This window comes from Polyodon spathula, chromosome 7 (assembly GCF_017654505.1).
Source record: "Polyodon spathula isolate WHYD16114869_AA chromosome 7, ASM1765450v1, whole genome shotgun sequence".
Taxonomy (NCBI): domain Eukaryota; kingdom Metazoa; phylum Chordata; class Actinopteri; order Acipenseriformes; family Polyodontidae; genus Polyodon; species Polyodon spathula.
The window spans coordinates 47,999,477-48,024,520 of NC_054540.1; the positions used below are offsets into that span (position 1 = coordinate 47,999,477).

The 25,044-nt window shown below is 35.8% G+C and overlaps 1 protein-coding gene across 2 annotated transcripts in view; it reads right to left on the reverse strand.

The window, feature by feature from the left end:
- Positions 1-347: 347 nt before the first annotated feature.
- Positions 348-25,044, reverse strand: part of LOC121318703 (rab proteins geranylgeranyltransferase component A 1-like) — a 41,921-nt gene continuing 17,224 nt past the window's right edge. The window contains exons 6-15 of one of the 2 annotated variants that reach the window (XM_041255657.1): positions 24,054-24,170; positions 23,730-23,850; positions 22,043-22,265; positions 15,896-15,973; positions 9,009-9,113; positions 8,583-8,646; positions 8,373-8,469; positions 4,022-4,123; positions 2,290-2,450; positions 348-899 (exon numbers count right to left, since the gene is read on the reverse strand). In XM_041255657.1, coding sequence (XP_041111591.1) covers positions 624-899; positions 2,290-2,450; positions 4,022-4,123; positions 8,373-8,469; positions 8,583-8,646; positions 9,009-9,113; positions 15,896-15,973; positions 22,043-22,265; positions 23,730-23,850; positions 24,054-24,170 — 1,344 coding nt within the window. In that variant the 3' untranslated portion in view covers positions 348-623. The remainder of the gene's footprint in view (positions 900-2,289; positions 2,451-4,021; positions 4,124-8,372; positions 8,470-8,582; positions 8,647-9,008; positions 9,114-15,895; positions 15,974-22,042; positions 22,266-23,729; positions 23,851-24,053; positions 24,171-25,044) is intronic. The other variant, XM_041255659.1, reaches the window with a different exon arrangement.

Genomic DNA, 25,044 nt, shown 5'->3' on the forward strand with positions numbered 1-25,044 from the left:
AGATTTGAAGCTGTTTCCCATATTGGATTGACATGCTTTCAGTTGGTAACATACTTTGATCCAGAAGACGCTGCTGAAGCAAAACGACCACAGAATTACAACTGTAACATATGAATGGAAAAAGGCTTAGAAACTGAGAACATTCTTTAACCTAAGCTAGTACCAGATACCATGTTAAAAACTGCACATTTGAGACTAATGAAGCTAATGCAAGTGCAAAACATGTAAGATTTATGGAATTATTTTCTATGCTACATTAAGATTATATATATATATATATATATATATATATATATATATATATATATATATATATATATATATATATATATATATATACACACACACACACACACCATTAATTTGTTTTAAATGAATGTCCATGGACATTACTAACATTCACCTCAGACAATGAACATATAAAAAGTAAGCGATTCCTTAAACTTAACAATGTTAACATTGACAGCCTGCAAATGAAGACAATTAAAATAAGTTCACATTATTAAAAGGTTTTTTGCTTAAAGGTGTACCATATTCATAAGGCTTTGAGGAATGTTACATGTTTAAATAGGTAAAATAACTTGTAGAATTCTGTTTCATGAGAAGAAAGAGCTTTCATGGAGTTATTCTGTATCTTGTTCTTCTGTTGAATTGTCGCAAGTAGCCAAACTGACCGGGGTAACAGTGGTGTTTTTCTCTGTTGTTTCTGTCATTGCTTTTTCATTCTCCTGTTCAGGAACTGCATCCTCTTCTGGCTTGTTATGCTCTGGCTCCAAAGGGGTCCCAAAGCCTGCATTCTCTGTCTCGGCTCCATCTCCATCATAAATAATGTCTTCAGGATTTGGGGCAGGAGGGCAAAACTCCTCACCAGGGAACAACTGACCAAAGATACTCTCAGCCTAGTTGTGGGGAGGGAAAATAAAAAAAAATAATGAAAAAAAAAAAAAAAAAAAACACACCACATTATCACAAAAATGGCTTTAGTAAGTGTTAATTAAACATGCCCTTTTTTTGTTTACATCCAAACATATTTATGCTTTAATACTTTTCATAATTTTTTGTTTTGTAATATGGGTGTTAACAGTGCAATTTATAGAAAATATTTGTTCCAAGCCACAGAGTGCCACCTGTCATAATACTGGCACATACAAACAACTGTGAATTGTCTAAAAACCTTGAAATCAGCTGCACTTTATTATTCCTACCACCAGGTAGCAGAAGAAAATAGAAAATGCATTTTTTTTTTTTTTTTTTTTTTTTTTTAAAACAGGTTTGCTGTGGGCCTCAATTATTTTGGAAGCTTAGAGAGAGAAGCTTTCAAAACCCTAAATTCAGGGATAGCTAAAAAATGTGCACAGGAAGAATTGAAATCACATAATTTACAGTTTACATTAATTTTCAAGAGTAGGCTGCATTCATTAAATTCTTAGGATTTGGTTGTTATTGGATTCTACTGGATTGCTAAGATGAGATTTATATATATATATATAGATATAATATATATATATCATATATATATATATATATATATTATATATATAGCCATTAAGTGACACACACAAATAGTAACATTCTAGTATTCTGTGGAAAAATTTAATAAATCCCAGATTGACTGGTTACATTAGCAAGAACTGCTAACAGCGGGATCAGTAGGTTTACTTCATTAATGCTGCCAATAATTCATTTATCAAAAACCGATAACATGGCTTAGATACGGTAGCCATATTAGGTCAATGTCATGGTCATCAGCACATTAGCATGTTGGGTTTGTATAACTCTGCAAGTATGTAGTCACTGCCTCAAACGGTTTCTAACATATGAGGAATCAGACACTTTGACAGGGCAAAGTTAAGAGTGCTGTTAGGATTTAGCCATGGGAGTTTCCATCATACTGAAACACTTCTCACTGGCATGATTAATTAGTACCATTTTATTTGCCTGTCAGTAAAGTTATTCTTACTTTTTTTTTAATACAATTCAATCACTCATTTAGTATAGTGCCCCGATGTGAAATTAACTGTTGTTTAAATCACCTGCAAATATATAAAAGTCTGTCCACATCTAAAAAAAAGTTGATGGCAATATTAAACAAATAATATCTATTTTTCCTATTGGTCCAAACCTTGAAATATTTTTATAAACTTAAAACACTGCAGAACTATTGAACTAAGGAAGTTGCAGCCACATACTGAATCCAAATGGTGAGCACAAGGGACAAGCTTATTATAACAACACCAACAATAATCAGCACAATGCCTTAGAACACAGCAAATGGTTCATGTCCTTTACCTGTTTAATAGAATGATCACTGCCAAGAGTCGAGTCTGGTCCAGAACAGACGTAGACATTACAAGGCAGACTGTAGGAGCTTCTCTCAGCTACAGAGGAGTCTCTCATGTTAAAATACAGGGCCCACAACACTGAAGGCTTCTCCACGCTTGAATCAGCATCTAATAAAAAAAAATATATATATGTATTTACAACGTGACAGAATGCACCTGGGGCGTGTGGATATTAGAGTATATTCCACACCCTGAAGTCATTAAATCATTAAAAAAAGATCACAATAAATAAGGCATTTAGGGTAAAACTTTAACAGAGGGAAAACTTTCTGATATTGATGACATTTTCAACTATATCAAAATAGCACTGAGGGTCCTTTTAAATTTCAGAAGATTTGTCGGTCTTCGCAAACAATTAGAGACCAAATCACACACTGTAACCAGGTGCTGAAACTGTTTGAGTACCTAACAGTGTGCTAGGGACTCCAAACTCTGCAGTACACCGACGTGCACCCGAGGAGCCGAGCAATTTTAGAAACTCGCATTTAAAACAAAAACAGTTAAAGCATTTAAAAGTAATGCAAACAAAAATAGATTTAATACATTCATTTTACACCAGTGTCAGACACAGAAACAGGGGTGATTTATTGTGCACCTCTGAAAGGTGATGCTTAATTAAAATATCCCAAACATTATTATTTATTTTTTTAAATACAACCATACTAAGATCATATGCAAGCAATGTGAAATCATGTGTTACTGTTTGTTTAATTTAATAAATTAAGTCACTTGCCCACGTTCAAACCGATTAGGCTAAACTTTTCACATCCATCAATTTATGTAAAAAATATAAATCTCAAAATTTGCACTTTTACTGGGGTCTCTTCATTTTGACTAATAAAATGGATTTAGATCTGCAATCCAGGTGACTTTGCCTCTGACCTGTTCTGGCCCACTGCTCCTCTTATCTGGTGATTTATCCTCAGTAACTCCAACAGTATTTGTACTGACATTTTAATTAAAATACTACCACCTCATTCAGATGATAAAAAGACCTGTGTAGCAGTGAAAACTAGCTTTCCAGAGCATAACTGCACCTGAGAACCGCCTCCGATTCCAACAAAGGAGACTTCCAGTCATTACCATGTAATCGAAAGGGCTACTTAACCATGACCAAAAGTTTTGGACTTTTCAGCCTTCTACCAAAATTTTATTGACAGATGACTTTGGTGGTATCATTCTGTTATATTTAAATCCATCTCTTTTGCTCATAGCTAGTGATGAGCACAGCATTTTCATAGTTCGTTATCCATCCAAAACTCAGCATTAGAATATTCTTTCATTTGTAAATAAATCAAAGCCATTATATGTACCACTATATTAAGTATGGCCTTACTTTAATCCACTGAATTAACTACAAAACAAAAAGGATGCCATACAGCAGTTTAGGTAAAAGAAAAAAAAGTATATTTCAGGCAAAAACAGTACCTAACACTTTAAATCCCTGTCATGCTGCTTTTTCACAATAAACCAAATGACCAAAAGACAGATTTTCATAAAGCAAGCAGAACAAGTAAGTGAAAACCACTGGGGCCTTGTGAGTTACTGGGACATCCTCCTGTGGCAAATAAACATACTACGAAGAATCATTCATAAACCTCTATACATAAGTATATTAATTTAAGTCTGATTTTTGACCCACACCAAAATGATCGAACAAAGAATTATTTTTGTCTTACCCTTTTCATCCGCATCCACATTTTCAGAAAACAATCTGGACACAACTAGACTCAAATCTTCTTTAGCAGTCCCTGAAGATGGACAGGTAAGATGGACCAAGTCTGTCCGCAAGAGGAAAAAAAAATTAAATATATAATTTTTAAATTTGCATCAACTGATGTTTTTACTGCGCATTAAACATATACCAACTTTTACAGGAAATTCTCTAAGACTAACAAGGATTACCATTAGATTATTTTACCAAACAAACACAAACAAGCATACCGGGGCTTGAAGTTTAAGAGATTTTTAAAATGCAGTATGCTTTTTTATTCATGCGATACAATTATACTTTCAAATTATTTACATTTGTAGGTAAGACTTAAATTATGGAGCTGTTTTCTGAGCAGGGTAATAAAAAATGAATTACGGGTGGTACTATAAACGTTCTTTTCATTTTTACTAAATCAGAATGTTTATTTTCAACATCCCTGCCCACACCCAAGCAAGTGCTGCAATGCTAGTGTTTAACTTGACAGGAGAAAACAGCCGCAGTTAAATTGAGTGCAGCACACAGATGAATCCCTTGCACAATTGACAAGTTAATTAAAACAAATCAAAGCTAATTCAAGGGAAATAATTACATTTTAAAAAAGGAGGGGAATGCAAAAGGCTCTCGTATGGAAAGTTGTTTGGATGGTTCGCAGTACATTGTCAATCAATCAATTTCGTTTTTGTGTAACTTCCTCTGGTTTTTTGTTTGTTTTGAAAGTCACGTAGTAAACTATAAATTCTATATGGATGAATCTATACAGGGCCTCAAGGTTTTTTTTTTTTTTTTTTTTTTTTTTTTTTTGTGGCCACAAAGAGGCAGGCTGTACTTGCTATTGCTATTTCTTCTCACGCCCTTTAACACAATCTCAGATCTTGTAAAACCAGTTTATGGATGCAAACGGTGGGTCAGGCCAAATTGGACTGCGGTCTGACCATTTAAAATATACCCTCCCATAGAATAACACTGAATTTGTCATTTGTATTTAGTAGCAGACTGTTTCTCCCCAATGTAAACCTTTATGTATGACAAAAAAAATCGATGAGAAAGATACTACCAACACAGCATGGCAAAAAGACAAGGCATATTTTACTGTTGCAATGAGAGAGGTGTTGTTGGCAGGGGAAGCAAACAAAGAGATTACTATATTGAAAGTGATTACATAAAAACCTTGATAAAAAGTGTTTAAATAGAATATAACTTAATAGTTTATTCAAAATGATTTTAATATATTTAAATTCCCTTTGAACCACCTATGCTTACAATTAAAATCTCCATCCAGATGGAAACAAGGGAAATATCTTGAACTGATGGGCGATGAAATTCATGAAGTGGCACCTCACTTTCACATTGCAATTATGAAAAAGTATTTTTAGTGGTGATCGCTTGTCTACTTGTCTGGTGTTTAATAGGTTTTATTCATCTAGAACGTCAAAAACATGCGATAATGACAAAAAAAAAAAAAAAAAAAAAAAAAGAGTTTGGTAGAAGCTCCTTTTTCAAGAATTAATGTAAAGCAAACTTACCATAACAAGTATAAAGATATCCGGTCAAACAATTCCTTCTAAATATATGGAACATACAGGACTCCAACAAAAAAAATGAAAGAGAGAACTATATATTCTCATAATATGTAATGTGTTTGGCACTGTCAAAAAACATTCTGCACAACTTCAACTATAAATCATCTAACCTTATATAATTTACACATCAGCTGTGTACTGTGGCTGTCAAACTTTTCATTACATATTTTGATTGCATTTGATCTAGTCAGGTATGACTGCATTAGTTAGGAGCTTGAACCATTAATCTTTCAGTGAAATACCTAACATGAAGAGAAATTATTTTGCTTCATGATTCCATCATTACAGTGTCGATTTCTTAGGGCAAATGAAGGAGTTTGGTTTCACTGAGGTCAGAAACAATGATTATATGAAAGACATTTTCAAAAGCCGATTCAAAGCAGATTTGTTAGGATTCTAAATGTTCACCTTTAAATTGAATTTGCTCCATCAATTCTCATCTGGTTCCCAGTAGCTGACTGATCCCAGAACTTCCTCATGATTCAGCAGCAACAACGTGGCTTGGTAACCTATTCCATAAACATGTCTTACGTTCCACTTCTCTCTGCATTCCACTTGAATGCAGTCAAATCCCATGCTGGAGTGTTTGCAAAATGTAGACGCTGTCTAATTATCACCTTGCATGTCATTTATTGAGATAAGAAAAAGCAGCAATGATCCCTATGGCATTCCATTGGCTACATGGCCCCAACTAGAACATTAGTCCCAGCAGAAGTACACTCTGCTTCCTGCATTTAAGTTGCATGTATTCACTTGGATTCTCACCAGTTTAAGATGTATTTTGTCATACTCTCTCACCAAAATTATCCTTGCTATAACTTCTTCATATGAAAGTCCAGGATATGCAAGATCATTTCTGAATCACTGCACTTGTCTTCTATAATGTTACTATATACACAATCAACTAGGTTTTCCGCTTATGATTGATTCAGTTAATTAACACGCTATGAAGGTAAGGCTGTAGTTTGTTCCCCCTTTGATAAATATTGGTACCATATTTGCAATCCACCAATCAGCTTGGACATCGCCTGTCTTTTGGTTGAAAAGCCCAGCGGTCTGGAAATGACCTCCCTTGTTTCTACTTATATCGGGAAGATGCGGCCCAGATGTCCCTGCTAGTGAAAACTTGTACGAAATATTCCTTGTAAATGTCTTCTCATCCTCTACTCTGGAACCCCTGCTGTACTTTAGGGCCACCAGCAAGATATGTAGGGCAAACTAATTGTTGAATTGCAATGACAGTCAGTAACTAGCTCCTGGTGTGTAGCTATCCCCTTACAAACACAACACTGGCATAGCATCTGTATACACTTTCACTTTCTTCACTTGTTGCACAAGCTTTTGACACAGAAATCCCTTAAATTGAAGCCTGTACCTTTAAAAGAATAAGGTATGTTTCTTTAGCATCTCTGCCAATGTTAGATAGCATATGTACACAGGAGGGAAAGCAGCCACTACAGTGAGATGGGACGCTGGCACCAAGTAGCAATTTCGGTTAATAAGTAAAAAAAATATGGTAATTTGCTTAAATGGTGCAATCGTTTGCAAACTCCCGATTGCAGTCTACAGAAAGATGCTAAATGATAACCAGGTGATTAAATTTTTTTAAAAAAAAAAGTATATATATATATATATATATATATGCACATACACACATACACGACACACACACACACAGTGCGAAAGTATTCAGGCCTTGAAAGTATTCAGACCCTTGACCAATTCTCCCATATTACCGAATTACAAATGGTTTTGTGCTCAGATGAGACCAAGATAGAGCTTTTTGGCCAAAATTCAAAGTCGCTGTGTGTGGTGCAAACCTAACACTGCCCATGCCTCAAGACACACCATCCCTACAGTGAAGTACGGTGGTGGCAGCATCATGCTGTGGGGATGCTTCTCATCAGCAGGGACTAGGCATCTTGTTACAATTGAAGGAAGAATGGATGGAGCAACATACAGGAAAATACTGCAAGAGAATCTGCTTCAGTCTGCTAAAAAACTGAAGCTTGGGAGGAAATCCACCTTTCAGCAGGACAATGATCCCCAAGCACAAGGCCAAAGCAACATTGGAGTGGCTCAAGAACAAAAGGGTGAATGTCCTACAGTGGCCCAGTCAAAGTCCTGATCTCAATCCCATTGAGAATCTGTGGCACTATTTGAAAATTGCGGTCCACAAGCGTCCAACCGTCCTAACCAACCTGGAGCAAATCTGCCAAGAAGAATGGGCCAAAATCACTCCGACACTGTGTGCAAAGCTGGTACATACTTACCCCAAAAGACTTAAAGCTGTTATTGCAGCGAAAGGTGGTTCTACCAAATATTAATGTGTGGGGGTTGAATACTTATGCAAGCAAGATATTTCAGTTTTTTATGTTTCTTAAAAATATTTCCCAACATAAAACCAATGTCACCTTACAATAATTGATTTTGAGTTTAAGTGTTTTAAAATAAAAAAAAATATTGAACAGAACGAAATTTCAATGCACCATTTGTAATTCAGTAATACAAGGAATTGGTTGGGGGTCTGAATACTTTTGCAAGGCACTGTATCTATATTTGCACCTCCAAAAAAGCATTTTGTTTGGTACAGACTTAGTCCATTGTACAAAAGAACTCATGACAAGACAGAGTTACACTTCATGGTATTTGTAATGTTACCTGCACTTGTTATGAACAGTGTATAAGAACAAAGTTTAAGTAATAGAAAATAATGTATTTATTTATTAAACTTACACGTTCCCTGCATATTTGTCATGGATGAGGAACAGAGTTCAATAATACGGACGGCAGGACGGCCAGGCTCCAGCGGGGGAACCGTTATAAGGGAAATCTGTGTAAAAGAAGTACAAAATAAAAGCATCTAAAAAGTGCTCTTTTAAATTATTGAATTGATTAACAAAAATTATCCAATATGTATTTAACCTTGAGCTTTTCCAGTATTACCTGCTGATCCGATTCTGCCTTCAACAAAGACTTATCCGTGATGAGGACAGCTCTAGAAATCTGTCTAAATGAAGAAAAAGCAAACATTTACTTCAAATAGAGAGCAAGGCAATACCAGAATGTTATTCTGGACCTAAATGGGTGAGAAAAATGTTATAGCATGAACATTTTCATAAACTTCACATAGATTGATGAATAATAATTAGGATTATTTGTTTTGTGAATGCCAAAGCTTCTACTGGTATTCAAGTAAGAACTGAATAATTGAACAAAATACTGCCTGAAAACAACATTTAGAAATTTTAGGGTTAACTGTGTGGGAACAGGCAGAGGCAGTCGCCTAATTTGGGGAATGTTTCGGACCACCAGATGAGAAACCCTTTGGCTATGCCTTAAAAGCTCACCTGCACATTTCCTTTAACTCACCTATGCTGGACACTCTTGCGCTGCTCATCTGCCACATAGCTGTCTTCCACAATGAAATGTTTGCTGCTGATTCGCATGCCAGAAGTGTCGATCACTGCTTTACATCTGGAGAAACAAAATTTAAGATGTGGTTATAAATGCAGAGCTAAGGCATGTCCAAGAATTGCTTTTTTGAACACAACCAGGATCAAATGTATACAAAATGAGAAATGTCATGATAATAAATATGCGGTTAAGTCATTGTTAGTGAAATTAATTATATTTGATACAAGCAGCCACATATAGTCTAGTAGTGTATCAACACATTTGTCAATCAACACATTTATTTTAGAGCAGAACAAAAACAAGAAACATGAGTATTACCAACTGAGCTGTTCTTTTACACTGTTGTGCTTCTTTATCAAATATAAAAGGGTTATATTAAATGTAAGTAACACACAAGAAACACATGTTTAACTTAAACTATGTGGCATCTTATGTTTCGGTTGGGTAAACTAAGGCCTTCACAACCTACTCTTACTTCTGGGATATTGTTTTTCTTTAAAACAGTGTTACATGTAGCAGCTTTGATAACCTTTTACAAACGAAATATCTGAGTACTTGTCTGAATCTTGAACAGATATCCGAACATGAAAATCCCACTACTAATAAATAAATTTAAAAACACAAATTAAATTATTAAAATAGGTTTGTTTGTTTTTCTGGCACCTTTCTATAATACTATTATATAGATAAGTAATGGTTCTTATCTCAGTGCTTACCAGCTATCTCTTCCATAGAATATGCTCCCACCTGAGACAATACAAGCAAGATTTCAAAAGCAACATTGCTACAAAGTCTTATTAGCTTTTAACAAGACAATGCTACCTACTTCTGGATAGTGAATACACTTCACTGTTTTTTTACATACAGATCTTGTATCCAATCCATCAGTGTATGTTAAATAATTGTTTCTGAATCAAGAACATTGATTTGAGTCAATTATAATCAATATTACAGCCAACTGAAAATGCATATTCCACCCAATAAAGTGGATAATTACATTTTATTTATGAAGTGTTTCAAAATACATATGCTACAAGCAGCATATCACCTAAATAGTTCTGACACTGATCAGATTATACAGTAAAAAAAATACTGGCCAACACTGAGAAAAGGTATTAGCATAAAAGTGAAAGACAATAAGAATGTGATATTTTAAAGAAGTAATGCTAACAGTTTACAGGTTGATGAAGGGAGTTCAAATAAATTACAAAATTAAAATACTATTTCACTTTGTTTTCAAAAATATACATCAGTCAACCCTGCACAGGACCTCACGTTGCAATTTTTGAAGGGCTACCATTGTGTAAATTAAAAAAAAAAAAACTCCCACAAAAACTAAAGAGTAGAAGTAAAGTAATTATGAAAACACAATCTGTTCCTATTGTGAACGGAACCTTAAAATGTCTCACCATCATACAAGTAAAACTGTAGTGAGAGATGCTAGTGTGCAGATAGAATTGCCTGTGGCAAATGTAATTTACTTACAGTATGACCTTCTCTCAATGTGCTTTAAAAAGGTTGAATTGTACAATACATCTCCTTGTTATGTCAAGAGTTATAAATGTGTTTCACAGGGCTCATTATCCAAACTAATGGGCTATGGGTGACATCCTTGAAATGGACTTCACAACACAATAAAGCTAAGCATATCACACTGATGTATAATATTTTACCAAAGCATTGAGTTTTTATGTGAATTAAGATTTATTTACTTCAGTCATCCTTTCAGATTGACACTTAATCTATCAAAATCCAAACCAATAGGATATAGGGACTTGGAAGACATTAAGCCCACTATACACTGCATAGACAAAATAAAGAAATATTATAGTTTATTTTCTTAAGGCATTGACAGTATTATTATTTACAATTATGAAGACAGGTCAAAGATCTCCAATATATCAATTGAAGACAGCTTTGGGATTCATACACCTAATCATTATGTTATTATTTAAAATGAAAAAGAGGCTGTTCAACCCATATCCATTAACACAGTGGTTCTTTATGACAATATGATTCCTCAACCAGAATGCTCTCTCACATCGTAATGTATCAATCTGTTCGTAACACTGAATCACAGAGAAATGAGAAATTATGACGCAGGGCTCCAGACTGCGACTAAACTGGTTGCAAAGCCGACAAAAACATTTTTTAGCAACTGTTTTTTCAGGGTTAGGCACAAAAAATGCTGCCACGACCTTTAAAAGCATGTGTCAATATTTCTGAAAGCGACATGATGTCGGTCTGTAAAAACACTGCATAAGACATGTTCTAATAAACTGAAGTGCGAGAAGGATGGGAACAAGAAAGTGCAGAGAGGTATTAACACCAAAAGAATACGGGAACCCCGAGTATTTTGCAACAGTTGGGATGGTGACCAAACGTGTGCGAGTACTGTTGTGTAAAAAAGAAAAAATGCTTAAAATTAACAGTTGCATTTAAGAAATTTAGAACAAGAACAGCGAAAAACAAAAATAAAAATACACTTAAGGTTTGCAAACGTGCCATTAACAAAATGCCCTGGAAACTTCAGTTAAAGAAAATAACGAATGAAGGGCCGAGCAAAAAGCTCAACAATTAAACAAAAAAGGTTCAAATAACATATCGCACAGACCTCTTCTTCATTTGCCATTTTTTTAAAACTCTCACATGTTTTGGTGAGACGCTGAGTGAGTGCAAGGTATTAGTCATTTGCAGCGAATACGAACATCTGATTTTTGCATCCAAATACACAAAAATATTAGTTTGAATATTCAGATCATTTGTCCCAGCACTAATTAAATAATAATAAGACAACTACAAATTGCAGTTTTGTTAAAAGGCAAAGTCTTGCGCTTTGATTTAGAAGCAATTGTTTAGTAAAGTTACAGCCATTTGCCACATATTCCTTTTTTTTTTTAAATGGATGGAGAGTAATATTGTTAGACAGATGTTTTTAATGACATTTTTTTCATACACCAATTTTTTTTGATCACCAAAAAAATTGATTTAGCAATAGAATAAAGTTGGTGGCCGCCACTTGGCCACCAAGCTGGTAATTGATTTATGCCACCCTGCTTATAAGGGATATATGACAAAAGGTTTTGCAGTTGTGACGTGAAAGAAGTAGGCCTACATCTGATAGGGTTCTCAAGCTCTGTCACACCTACTGGTGGCTGCACTACCTTTACAAAATGAGGGCAAACACCTCATACCTTTTAGGGACCACTGTGCATCACTGCATAGACAATGAAGCTGGAGACTGTCAGTACTATGACTAGGGGTCTACTTAAATCGCGGTAAATTTGCATATTTTTCACAGGTAGGTTGCAGAATAAAATTAGGATTTCACGGACCTGTTTAAACATTAAATAAACCTAAGTAGACAGTATTTCAGAGCACTATAAGCCTAAAAATAGTGGTACTTGCTTCTTAAACAAATGACAGCACTCTGTTTTAATAAAGGCAAGCAAAATTCCAACTGCGAAAAAGTAAGCAGCAGGCTGAAGCGAGGTGGCTGCACTAGATCATTGTAGTATTGATTTAACTGGTGACAGGAATACTTTTTGTCTGGGTTGACTTTCCAGTTTGGTTTCTGAAAGCTGTTTGTTTTATGTTCTGTTCAGCAGCATCTTGTAGTAGCCTTTTGTTTAATGTGTGATTCTGAAGCTAAATAGCAAGCGTATTTTCTCCAAAGACACATCAAGATGTGCAAAACAATTACCTCCATCTGCATGTACAGTTTCTTCGGGAAATTGACACGATCAAATCACCAAAATATACTTTGCTTTTTTGCTTTGTTGACCATTTCTACTACATTACCTCCAATGTTGAAAACTAGATTTAGCAACCTAAATCAAAACAATGCAGCACTAACTTTGTCCCACCCTCTACTGCACAGTAAAGTTCACAGAAAAGCAGTACAGACGCACCGATAGGCTGATTAAAACTTCATTGTCATTTGAATAGTAAACAAGAACGAGAATTTTTTTTGTAAATGTTATTTGTGGACGTTTTTTTTGTTTGTTTGCTTTTTGCTTAAGTGCAATGCACACAAGACGACCAAGGAATAAAAAAGAGCTATGATACGTTGATGATACGTATTTGCATCACTTGCATTGTGCAGTAGTTCATTTAAACCAGGTTTCTTCCCCCCCCCGTGCTTGTTTGCATGCATCGGCTCCTAAAAGAGGTGAATTTCACGGTGACCCCTCAATTTCATGATTTCCGCAAAATCTCGATTTAGGTAGACCCCTAACTATAACACTAGTAATAGTCCCACATGTTACAGGACAATTTAGACAGAAAGTTAAACAATTAGTAAATTGAAAGTAATCAATTTAGTGTTCAAACAACCATTGCTCAGTGTAAAACTAAAACTAAGCCAGCAGAAATGATTGTAATTACAATCATGCCGTGTGTCTCGCAGTAGAAGGCAGTTTTCACATAGCACTGGTGATAAATACCTTGCTTTATACCCTAGATTCATTCATTGGTTTTATTTCAGCACATTCACATCAACTGCATTGTCTGTGTTGTCAATCTGAACAGCTTTTAAAATCAACACCCTTTAAACTGTTAACAGAAGCAAAACACAACAAATCTAAATTCCTACAGATCCAAAAAAGGCTCCACACATGCTCATGTCTATTTCACTCAGTGGTGGAACAGTCACTGTGGAGAAGATTGATGCATTGCAAATCTGGTCTGTAACTAACTGTAATTTAGCATATGTCCATTGACAGATCTGTTTCACAAAGCAGAAATTGACATTCACTCTAGAACACTGAAATTGCCCCACCCGAAAGAAGATGGCTTTCATGGAGGAAACTTGATGTTGGCGTCTTCTATGTAAAGTATTACAGTTTTCTGTTTGAACAATGTCTGGAGATACGTGTGGCACTTTCCCGTAAAAAGAGACCATCTAGCCTGTGTCAGGCAACCCCATACTAGAGCGACGCCTGGCCTAATGGCTGGGGAACCATCAGTTACTCATCCAGATCACCCCTTCCTGTTGTTCAAAGCAACATGACAGCCCAACGATGCATATGCCTAATAGTGGCACCCTTTCTATAATGCTGTATTCCACCAGGACAATGCCCACCCACATGTCTCAAACATCACAAAGATGTCCTCCTAACCTGCTGTGACAGGACTGCAATTGTGTCAATAAGTGTACTTGTGACAATTCCACAGGAGGACACTGCTCACCTCTTATGGAATGCCCCGTTGCCCGGAGGACTGTGTCACTGCAAAGGGTGACCGACTGAAGACTGTCCATGACTGTGCACACCATACACCACTTGGTGGCACCACATACACAAAACTCTGATCATTTACATAGTAAACCTGTACCACGTTTTGTGAAGCTAGCCTTTGTCCATGAGATACTAAAATAGTAACTGCCATACCTCTGGGTGATTGAAGTGATATGTGATTGAACCATTTATTTAGAAATGTTCTGTACATTCTCAAACTACCAGAATCATTTCAAATAAATTAATATTTCTATGTTGACACAAAATGAAAGAGAATAAAAAGTCAGTGTATTTTAGTAGTTCTATGTCATACTGCAAGCAAAGAAACAACAAACAATACAAAAACCTACACAAGCACTTAATGTAAAAATAAAAAAAGCAGCTCATTTTTTAGTCAAATCAAACACACAAAGCAATTTTAGTTAAATGTATTTAATTAAATTGCAATTAAGAAAGAACTTCTTTGCAGAGCAGGTTATACGTGTTTGCAACAAGTCATTAAGATTTTAAAATCAGAGGAAAATCAATTTAACTTCACTTGATTTTTGTGTGGTTTAAATTAAAAACAAGGAGCTGCCATTTTTTTTTTTTTTTACATCAATGAAACGGAATAAGAGTCTCCAAGTTACAGGAGAAAAAACAAAAAAAATGATCTTCCCTTTCAAGAGTTAAGAAACGGAGTCAGATTAAAATAACTTTAAAAAGTGACATCACAGGATCAAAAATAAAAAAAAAGAAAAAGAGCCCTAAACATAACACGCATTTGAACTATTGCATGTTTGGTTTAAACGGCCTATATTTTAAAACTTTCATGAAGTTTTACAGCATAGTTTTCAAAGTTCTCTACATCCTCACAATTAATTGTGTAACCCACAGGGCCTTTCGTTTGAGCTGTAACATTTAAAATCAGGCTAAAAAAGCAGACAGACACAGTAGAATCTGTATCCGGGCACCTTAAAGATTTGCTGCCAAAAATAGCACTACATATAATTCTTGCTGTACATTTTATAAATATATCAGTAAAACATGGATTTACGAACACTGTACTCCCTTAAACAATAATCAAAAGTAGCCATATACTATTATCTACATGACATGCTGGCCTGTTTGCTACTGTACAGATGAAAGAATTTCTTAGGCCAATATAGTTTATGACAACAATCTACCTTAAAACTCATTAAAGTCCTTTATCTCAGAATGACAAGCATTATCAGCAGTGATTAATCTGATGAGACTTTAGGTGAACTCAATTTTTTAAAATGCAGTAACAGAGGGCTTTTTTGTCTTCTGATGAAAATCAATTAGTGTAGGTAAGGCCACAAGGAAAACTAACATCACTCATCACTGGCCCCCTGGCAGCAGAAATGATTGGTCTTCCAAGCTCGGGTGATCAGGAGCTTTAGTACTACCTCAAGAAAATTAATTTCGTATCTATATTCTAGGCCCCATTTCCATGTTTGGAGGACCAATGCACAAAATTACTTTTAATCAAGGCTGATCCCAAATTATTAACGAGAGTAAAACAGGATTTGTATTTCATAGGTGGACCAAGCATATTTTTTCTTTTTATTAACCATGTGAAAGGCAGGTTAATTCAGCACTCACCTCTTTGTTTCTTTGTCTACCACCAAGCACTGCACTGCATGTCGAAGACAGTAGATTCCGCCGAAAACTGCACACATTCTGCAGAACAAAAAGAAAAAACCTAGAGCATCTGACATCTTTATCAGAAGTGTCATTTTTGAACTCATAATTCACAGGACTTCAGCAAAAACAAAACAAAATAAAACACACACACACACCAAAGTATTTTGTCATCACATGGTTGAGTTTTGTTTTCTTCATCTTACATATTTAGATTTGAGTCAACTTGAAAGGGTAAAAGATGACATTGAGAGAAAACAATAAAATATTGGTTTAGAACTGTGCCTTTCTCCTAGAAGTTTGCTCCAGTAAACTTGCATGGTCATTTTGCAGTTTTCCTACACTTGTTCCATGGTTTTTACTATACCTCTCAAAGATTTACAGTGCTTACCTGTTTGTTACCATGCTTTCACTTTGCTTCATTACACTTTGCTAAGGTTTTACCATGGTAAACTTTTATAAGGGTTAGCTTTTTGTTTTGTTTGCTGTTATAGGCCATGTTTCATGCAAATACTTTACATCTATCTACGCTGTATTATAAAAGGAGTAGGCACTGCAGTATATCACTCAAACTTTTAGGTCATAAACCACTAATGAACAAGCTATTAGATATCATCTGTGCTACTGATAATATATCACGTATAAATCGGGATTACACTTTACAGGTTATAATTGGCTGACCTTGGAAATTTAGAAACCAGCGAAAGTTTGATGCACTTTAAGAGAATTAAGGGCTGAATGTTTTGCTCCACATCATTTGTACCTTATACCAGCCTCATTTCCCAAACATTAATTAAAAAACATGACATCTTTATACACTGGTTATGATACAATCATAAACAGTTATCTAGACAAGCTGATGTCCTTACAATAGGCCATTCAGTCAATTTGGCCTTGGTATGGAAAACGAGGGAACACTTTGATGCCATTAACCCTAAAATGACAGACGTTTAACTGATATTACTCTAATTAACCGTCTGCTATCTCCAACAATGACCCCATTTTTTTGCTGAAAGATAACACCAACACTGTTATTTAGGTTCACCTTCGTCCCGGAGACATCAAATTAAATTACTGGTAAATTAACAGTTGTGAAATTTTTAGACCTGTAGCCTGCGGTTCCTTACAGCCTTTAAATGCCATTTCAGTTCCTATCAAGGCAGGAATCAGAGAATGTGACTTTTTAATACAGTAGCAAAACAATAGGACCCATTAATAGCTGAACTTTTGACAGCACTGTTCACAATGATTTATGAGTTTGTGTATAATTTGATTATTCTATTAATTCCACTGATTACTGTTCCAGCTAATGTGGTGAAGGTCACATCCACAGTAAATCTTCATTTTATCCACATATACACCCCCACCCCCCCAGGGGAAAAAAAAAAAAAAAAAAAAACACTGCCTCCAACTAGTTTTATTCTGTAATTAAAAGGCAATGTAACAAGCAAGCAGCAGCAAGACAACACTACACCACTTTGTGAAATACAAAGCATACCCCTTTACAAATTGCCTATGGTGACCTTTACATTTAAATACAGTACGTACACTTAATGCTGCAGATGAGAATCACAACTTTGCTAATCATGTTCAACATTATAACGAGAATCTAAGTGGTTGTGGTGTTGCATTATTGAGCAAATGCCAGCCATAACCATCCGGCCTTATAATCAGTTGTGTGGAATAACTGGATTTCCATCCAACTTTAAAGCCCAGAGGAATTTGTTCCAGAAAAAGTACGGTTTGTTTGGCTAGAAACAGCATTAAAGCAAAGACTTGTGTGCTACTGTTCTCTTGTTAATAAACCTAAGAGGAGAGTCAGAACCAGGCATGCATATCTCGTGATGGAGGAAGCAATGCGAGAGGAAACATTGCTACTGTAAATTTTTTAAATTACGGGAAAAAAGCAAAACACATTTAAAAGGTGTGCTTTCAAAGAAAGATATTCAAGATTCATTTCTCCTTCATAACAATTGAACATTCAGTAGTGCTAAATGTTGAAATACTAAAAGAAACTTCATGCCAAACTTTGAAGACATTTGTCAATGAATTTATTAAGCTGTTTAGTATTTCAAAAAAGTCATATTTTCAAATGTTTATTTAATAATTATGCATAAAATGTCAGTGTGCACAATAATTCATCCTGCATTGCAAAAGTAACACTTATAGATTGCATAAAAAGCATAAAAAAAAGACATAAGTGCGCTTCTACTATATTCTCATTGAGAAATACAAAATTCCCCAGGAGGGGATAATAAACAAGGACAGGCTCTACATTATTGCACAATTTGGTGGCCAGTCCCAGAGCTACGTGAAAGCATTTGTTTTTCTTTTCCTCCAGGAGATAGTCGTTTAGCCTACATATAGTAAAACACCTTCCAGTAGTTCAGGACCGACTTCCAATGTTTTTTATTTACTTTTTTTTTTTTTTTTTTAAATGAATATGCAACATGAAAGCATGAGTATTAACTGCCTCAAACCCACTACTCTGCTCACTAGAGGCAAGCCCCCAATTAGAGGCAAGACAAGAACAGTAACCCGTGGATTTATATTCTCCGGTGCAAATTAGACTGTCATATGTGTAAGGGGTATTCCTTTTCAAAAGTTTCCTGTCAAAACTTTAGATATAATAAGAGTAAGGACACAAAAGCCTTTCATGGCTTTATTAACAGCCATGCTCACTGATCTGTGAATAACCTAAAAAAATGAAGATTATTAAATTACTTTCCCCAATCTGTCCATCCATCACCAAAGTACAGGTTTCAGAGTGATGGGTTATCTCACCCTGCCATTTATCCAGGTGTGAGTCTTTCCTCAAGAGAAGAACAAACAAATGAAGCACATAAACCAAATCAGGCTTTATCCAATTTAATGTTGCAAATACAGTATTTATGAATTGAAAAGGATAGTTAAAAAATTATTTGTAGGGCACATTTTGTATTCTCTTGTTAAAGGTTTGTCTGAATTAATCATATTGAATCAAGTTTTTGGTATAAAATATAATTGAAAGCCTGTAGATTGCCACTGTGTCGACCACTGTAATGTAAATATTGTCATTTTGGTTTAGAACACGATTACAACATTGACATGATAAAGCTTAATTTATACTGATTTTAATTTGAAATACTAAATACAACATTGCAACAAAATATACAATAAACTAGAAGTTTTCTGAACTGAAGCAGTGCAGTGAGAGAGAGGACAAAAAGGAGAGAGTTGTAAAGAGGTTCTCTTCATTATTATTATTAAACTGAACACATTCTTAGTGCATCATTGATAGGATTAGTAGCCGAGATTTGTGCAGTGATCGCTAAAGCCTAGGACTCACATGAGCGGCGCGGCACTGCTTGCGGGGTGGGGCTCGGCAATACAGCTTAGCTTGGTGGACACACATCAACGTTTTTGAAGTGGCGACAAAAAAAGAGAGACAGTCCACCACCTCGTAGCACTGTACAACCCCCCAAAAAAAATTCTTGAAACGTTACTGCTGGAACTCTGAGTGAACGACTATGTCCATCTCCAGAAATTTATCAGGATCTGACGTTAGAAGTTCCCATATATGAACACCACTCAGAAATATTTGCCTTTTATTTACCCAAAGTATACGTATGTAAAATATGATATTTATTTTGGGATACAATGCGAAAGCATTTTTTTTTTTTTTTTTTTTTACAAAGAAACAGCTATTATGTATCCAGCACTGAACTTAACAAGACTGTGGTACTGTATCTGTAGTTATACATTGCACTTGACATGTATATCTGACAAATGATACAGGATGTCAAGTAACTGGATTAATGTGGGGCACAAGCGGTCAGTATTTGGTTATGGGTCTACTGAATGATCCAAAACAATGTCCTTGAAATTCTTACACTGAACAAAAATATAAACACAACATGCAACAATTTCAAAGATTTTATTGAGTTACAGTTCATAAGGAAATCAGTCAATTGAAATAAATTCATTAGGCCCTGATCTATGGATTTCACACGACTGGGAATACAGATATGCATTTGTTGGTCACAGATACATTAAAAAAAAGGTAGGGGCGTGGATCAGAAAACCAGTCAGTATCTTGTGTGACCACCATTTGCCTCATGCAACGCGACACATCAATCCAGAGCATCCCAAGCATGCTCAATGGGTGACATGTCTGGTGAGTATGCAGGCCATGGAAGAACTGGGACATTTCCAGCTTCCAAGAATTGTGCACAGATCCTTGTGACATGGGGCCATGCATTATCATGCTGAAACATGAGGTGATGGCGGCAGATGAATGGCATGACAATGGGCCTCAGGATCTCGTCACCGTATCTCTGTGCATTCAAATTGCCATCGATAAAATGCAATTGTGTTTGTTGTCCGTAGCTTATGCTTACCCATACCATAACCCCACCGCCACCATGGGGCACTCTGTTTACAACATTGACATCAGCAAACCGCTCGCCCACACACGCCATACACGATGTCTGCCATCTGCCCGGTACAGCTGAAACCGGAATTAATCGATGAAGAGCACACTTCTCCAGCGTGCCAGTGGACATCGAAGGTGAGCATTTGCTAAAGTTGGTTACGACGCCAAACTGCTGTCAGGTCAAGACCCTGGTAAGGATGACAAGCACGCAGATGAGCTTCCCTTAGACGGTTTCTAACAGTTTGTCCAGAAATTACTCGGTTGTGCAAACCCACTGTTTCATCAGCTGTCCGGGTGGCTGGTCTCAGATGATCCCGCAGGTGAAGAAGCCGGATGTGGAGGTCCTGGGCTGGCGTAGTTACACGTGGTCTGCGGTTGTGAGGGTGGCTGGACGTACTGCCACATTCTCCAATATGACGTTGGAGGCGGCTTATGGTAGAGAAATGAACATTCAATTCTCTGGCAACAGCTCTGATGGAAAGTCCTGTAGTCAGCATGCCAATTGCACGCTCCCTCAAAACTTGAGACATCTGTGACATTGTGTTGTGTGACAAAACTGCACATTTTAGAGTGGCCTTTTATTGTCCCCAGCACAAGTTGCACCTGTATAATGATCATGCTGTTTAATCAGCTTCTTAATATGCCACACCTGTCAGATGGAGGGATTATCTTGGCAAAGGAGAAATGCTCACTAACAGGGATGTAAACAAATTTGTGCACAAAATGTGATAGAAATAAGCTTTTTGTGCGTATGAAAAATTTCTGGGATCTTTTATTTCAGCTCATGAAACATGGACCAACAGTTTAGATGCTGCGTTTATTTTTGTTCAGTGTATTTTTTATAATCAAATAGCTCAGGCTGCTGAGAAACTTCAGCTATCAGCAGCTCCTCCATGTTGATGGATATTCGAGTTCATCAAGACACGACGTATCCCACACCATGGACCTGATTGGCTAGACCCAGATGTTGCTGCGATGCTTTTCCACAATGTTATTTTTTCGTCAATATGTGTTCACTTTAATTGAAAAAGGTGAGCGATATGTGCAGCATTTTGCTGCTCCGCTCAAGTGTGTCCTAGGTTTTAGGGGTCATGCGACCACTGTGGCTCTGCTTGGGGTCAGGAAAACATTGTCAGAGAAAGAAACATTGCACAGCCATGTTTAATGGGGATATTTTGTTTAAAATGTTTGAAGAGAGATTAAAATAATGCATTCTAAAATTGCACATATAAAAAGCCTAAAGGTATTCAAAGTAATGAGAACATTAAAATGAAGGTAAGCTCTATTTTGTTAAACTGGGATGGGGTTAAATCTGTCCCTGCCAGCAATCAGAGGTGTGGCCATTCCCCAATTAAATAACGGAGTGCTAACTGGGGAGTGTATAAAAGGGAAGGATAAATCCTGTGTCAGGTGATGGGTGTTTGGTGCGTTTCGACCTGTGTTTTTGGAGTCTAGAAGGCCAATGCCCAGCCGATGGGCATTTGTTTTGTTTAACCTTTTATTTTGGCCCTTGTGTTCTGTTTATTTGTTGTTTTGTTTAATAAATGTTCCACTCTAGTGCTTAAACTGTAGCTTCCTTGTCTGTCTTTCCTGCCAACTAACATCTGGGCTCACCGTGCTATCCCATCACACATACATTTCCAATTTAAAAGTACACTATAGAAATACAACCAAAGGAAAGATTTAAACATCACCTGCAAAAGCACTGTGGGATTTCCCCATTTCCATACAGGGGGAAAAGGAAGGGGGTGTTTCCATAACGCCCAAGACACTGCAGGAAATTCTGGGTAGCACGGAGGCCCTCTGTGGTTTTAGCAGTCTCCGAGACCATGGAGATCGAATGATGGACAAAGTGCTGCAGGTTAGCCGTTAGCTTTTTCATCTTCAAAAACTCGACAAATGTGTGGTCTTTGAAATCTGAAAAGAAAGCATTTGTACAAAGCAATTGGTGTAAAACTTAAATATAAATGCCTCCGTATTGCTAACATCCTGGATTAGGCGGAGTACAACTCAGCACATGCATTTTAGAAATTATTTGGTACATCCTCAAATTGTATTTGCAAGTTCTGCAAGTTTGATTTTAATTTCATTTCAGCGACTAGCCGTTCTGGATCTGCTTTACATGTTCACAAAGCTTTCAGAACATGACATATTACAGTGACAATAGCCACAGCCATATTCAGCAGATCATCCTAGTGGTCATATTAGTGAGATAATTGAACACAGGTTTGACTTGCTTGGTACTGTTATCTGTAAAAGCGGGTGTAATAGTGAAGGTCTATGAAGTCACTGAAAGTAAATCAAGGCTGTAAAAATGTGGGCTTAATTCCACAGTGGCCTTTGTACTGAGGTGGCCTTTACTCAAGGATTCACTTTGCTGGAAGCACAGCAGACTCTTGTGTTTTAGTTTAACATCAAATAAACTTGTATTAATTTTTCTGAAGTATTAGGGGACTTAACTGCAAATTCATCTAAATTCCCCCACCTTAGAGATCTCTAATGTATCATTAAAATACTATGGTAAATTCAAAGTCAAGAAAATACCAATACTTAAATTCGTCCCAAAGAGGAACCAACACTGACGATGGCTCAAGTTCAAATCATAGTCTAATTGACTTGGCTTTTTATTTTTACGTTATAACACACCAGTAAGTTTATCAAAGTATCAAGACTATTGCGACAGTACACGCAAAAGAACATTCTGTAAAAAAAAAAAAGATATATATATATATACATATATGTTGCTTTTAAGTACACATATTTTTAGAATGTGTAAAACTGTTTGTGATTTTACATTTTTAAACTTAGCTCGTTTTGTGTTGGTTTTGGTAAACGTTCAGCTTTTTGATAAGTGCAAATTCTTTTAAGAGAGATAGCTCTTTGGGTGGATATTTAGATTTATAACTGCTAATAATCAGCTGCACAATTCAGAATGGCGTGTGACAAGTATATATGCAACATCTTGCTGCTTTTTTTTATATATATATATATATATATATATATATATATATATATATATATATGTATATATGTATATATATATATATATATATATATATACACACACACACACATATATATATATATATATATATATATATATATATATATATATATATATATATATATACACACACACACTAGTTTTAAACATAGTCAAGTCACATGACCCGGTGCCAGACTGCAGTATGATTTACATTGATTTTAAGCAGACTTATAAATAATGCAGCATTCCAGAATAGACAAGTTCTGGATTGTAGAGTAGAGGGTATCACAACATTCCTTTCAATAGGGATTTAGTTGGGACCCAAAAACCATGCCAAATTATACAGAATACCAGTTTATTGAGGGGCTAAGATTAGACAGGTTTTACTGGAATACCCAAGTATTCTTCAGGATGTTGCTGATAGTCCATACAAAATGTGAGGAACTTCATTAGCATTCTCTTCTCCACCACAGTAAGCTGCTTGCTTGCAAAGACATCTGCTCGTGAACAAGGCACCTACAAAAGACAATTGTATTCAAATATACACTGTTTCCTCATTCTACATTTCGATAAAAAAAGGTGAAGAAAGGAAACTCAGTGAAGTTAAATATTCAAATTAGATCATGTATTGCAATTATATTTTGCCTATGAAATTAAAAACATCTATAGTACCTTAGTACAATTTCAATGCAATATGCATGCAAAACATTTCAGATTACCTGCTCCACTTTTCCATTTTGGAAAGTAAGTATCCTGGTAGCATTTTTGAATTCTGCATACCTACTAACGTTGGACTTAATAAGGAGGTCAACCAAAGAGCCCTTGGCATACAGAAGCTTAAAAAAATAAAAAAAATAAAAAAATCAGTGAATGATTAATGATAAAAAAAAAGACCCTGGCCACTTACTAACAAATTAGGTTAATGAAACATATTATTGTATGTAACACGACAATGGAAAGGTAGGTTTGTTGCCAGGTTACCTAAGTTTGTTGCTACAGGTAAATATACCAAAGTATTGCAGTTATTTATCAAATGCCTTGGAGAAGGTCCCGGGCTGGCCAATCAGCATTTCGCTACAGAACTCCTATGGCATGGTATAGTCTGGACAAGAGGATCTGGGACACGATCTAGAATCAGATAAATAACCCAAATGTATCAGCTAAACGAAGAATAATGACTATGACTAAATGTATTTTAAGGAGTATGTTCCAAGAAGTATAAGTGTTTCTGATCCCAGACTGAATGTAATAAATACCTCAGCTAAGTTTTAACACAATTGATTGATTCTTCTTGCTACACAATGCATTTCATTTAAATTGTAGTCATTCAGGAATACTCCAATATCGGAAAGGGTTTGTTAAATAAAATCTGTATGGGCCATTAATCATCAGAAAATGAGTACGCTTCCTTTCTGCCATGTACCTCAGCAGTGCATTTTTTTATACATATAAAGGATCTTTTAGCATCTGCTTATGATAACTCTTTGCATGACAAACCTAACTTGAAAGTAAAAATAAAATAAGTGAACAAATCACTCTCTTTAAAACAATACATTTAAAATATAATCGTGTGTATGTTTGTTATCTGTTAAACCAGGAATCTGATCAAGACAAATTTTAAACATGTCTAAAATTACTTTATTGAAATAAATAAAAAAAAAAAAAAAAAAAAGAAAAATACTTAACATTACTTTGCATAAGAATATGCAC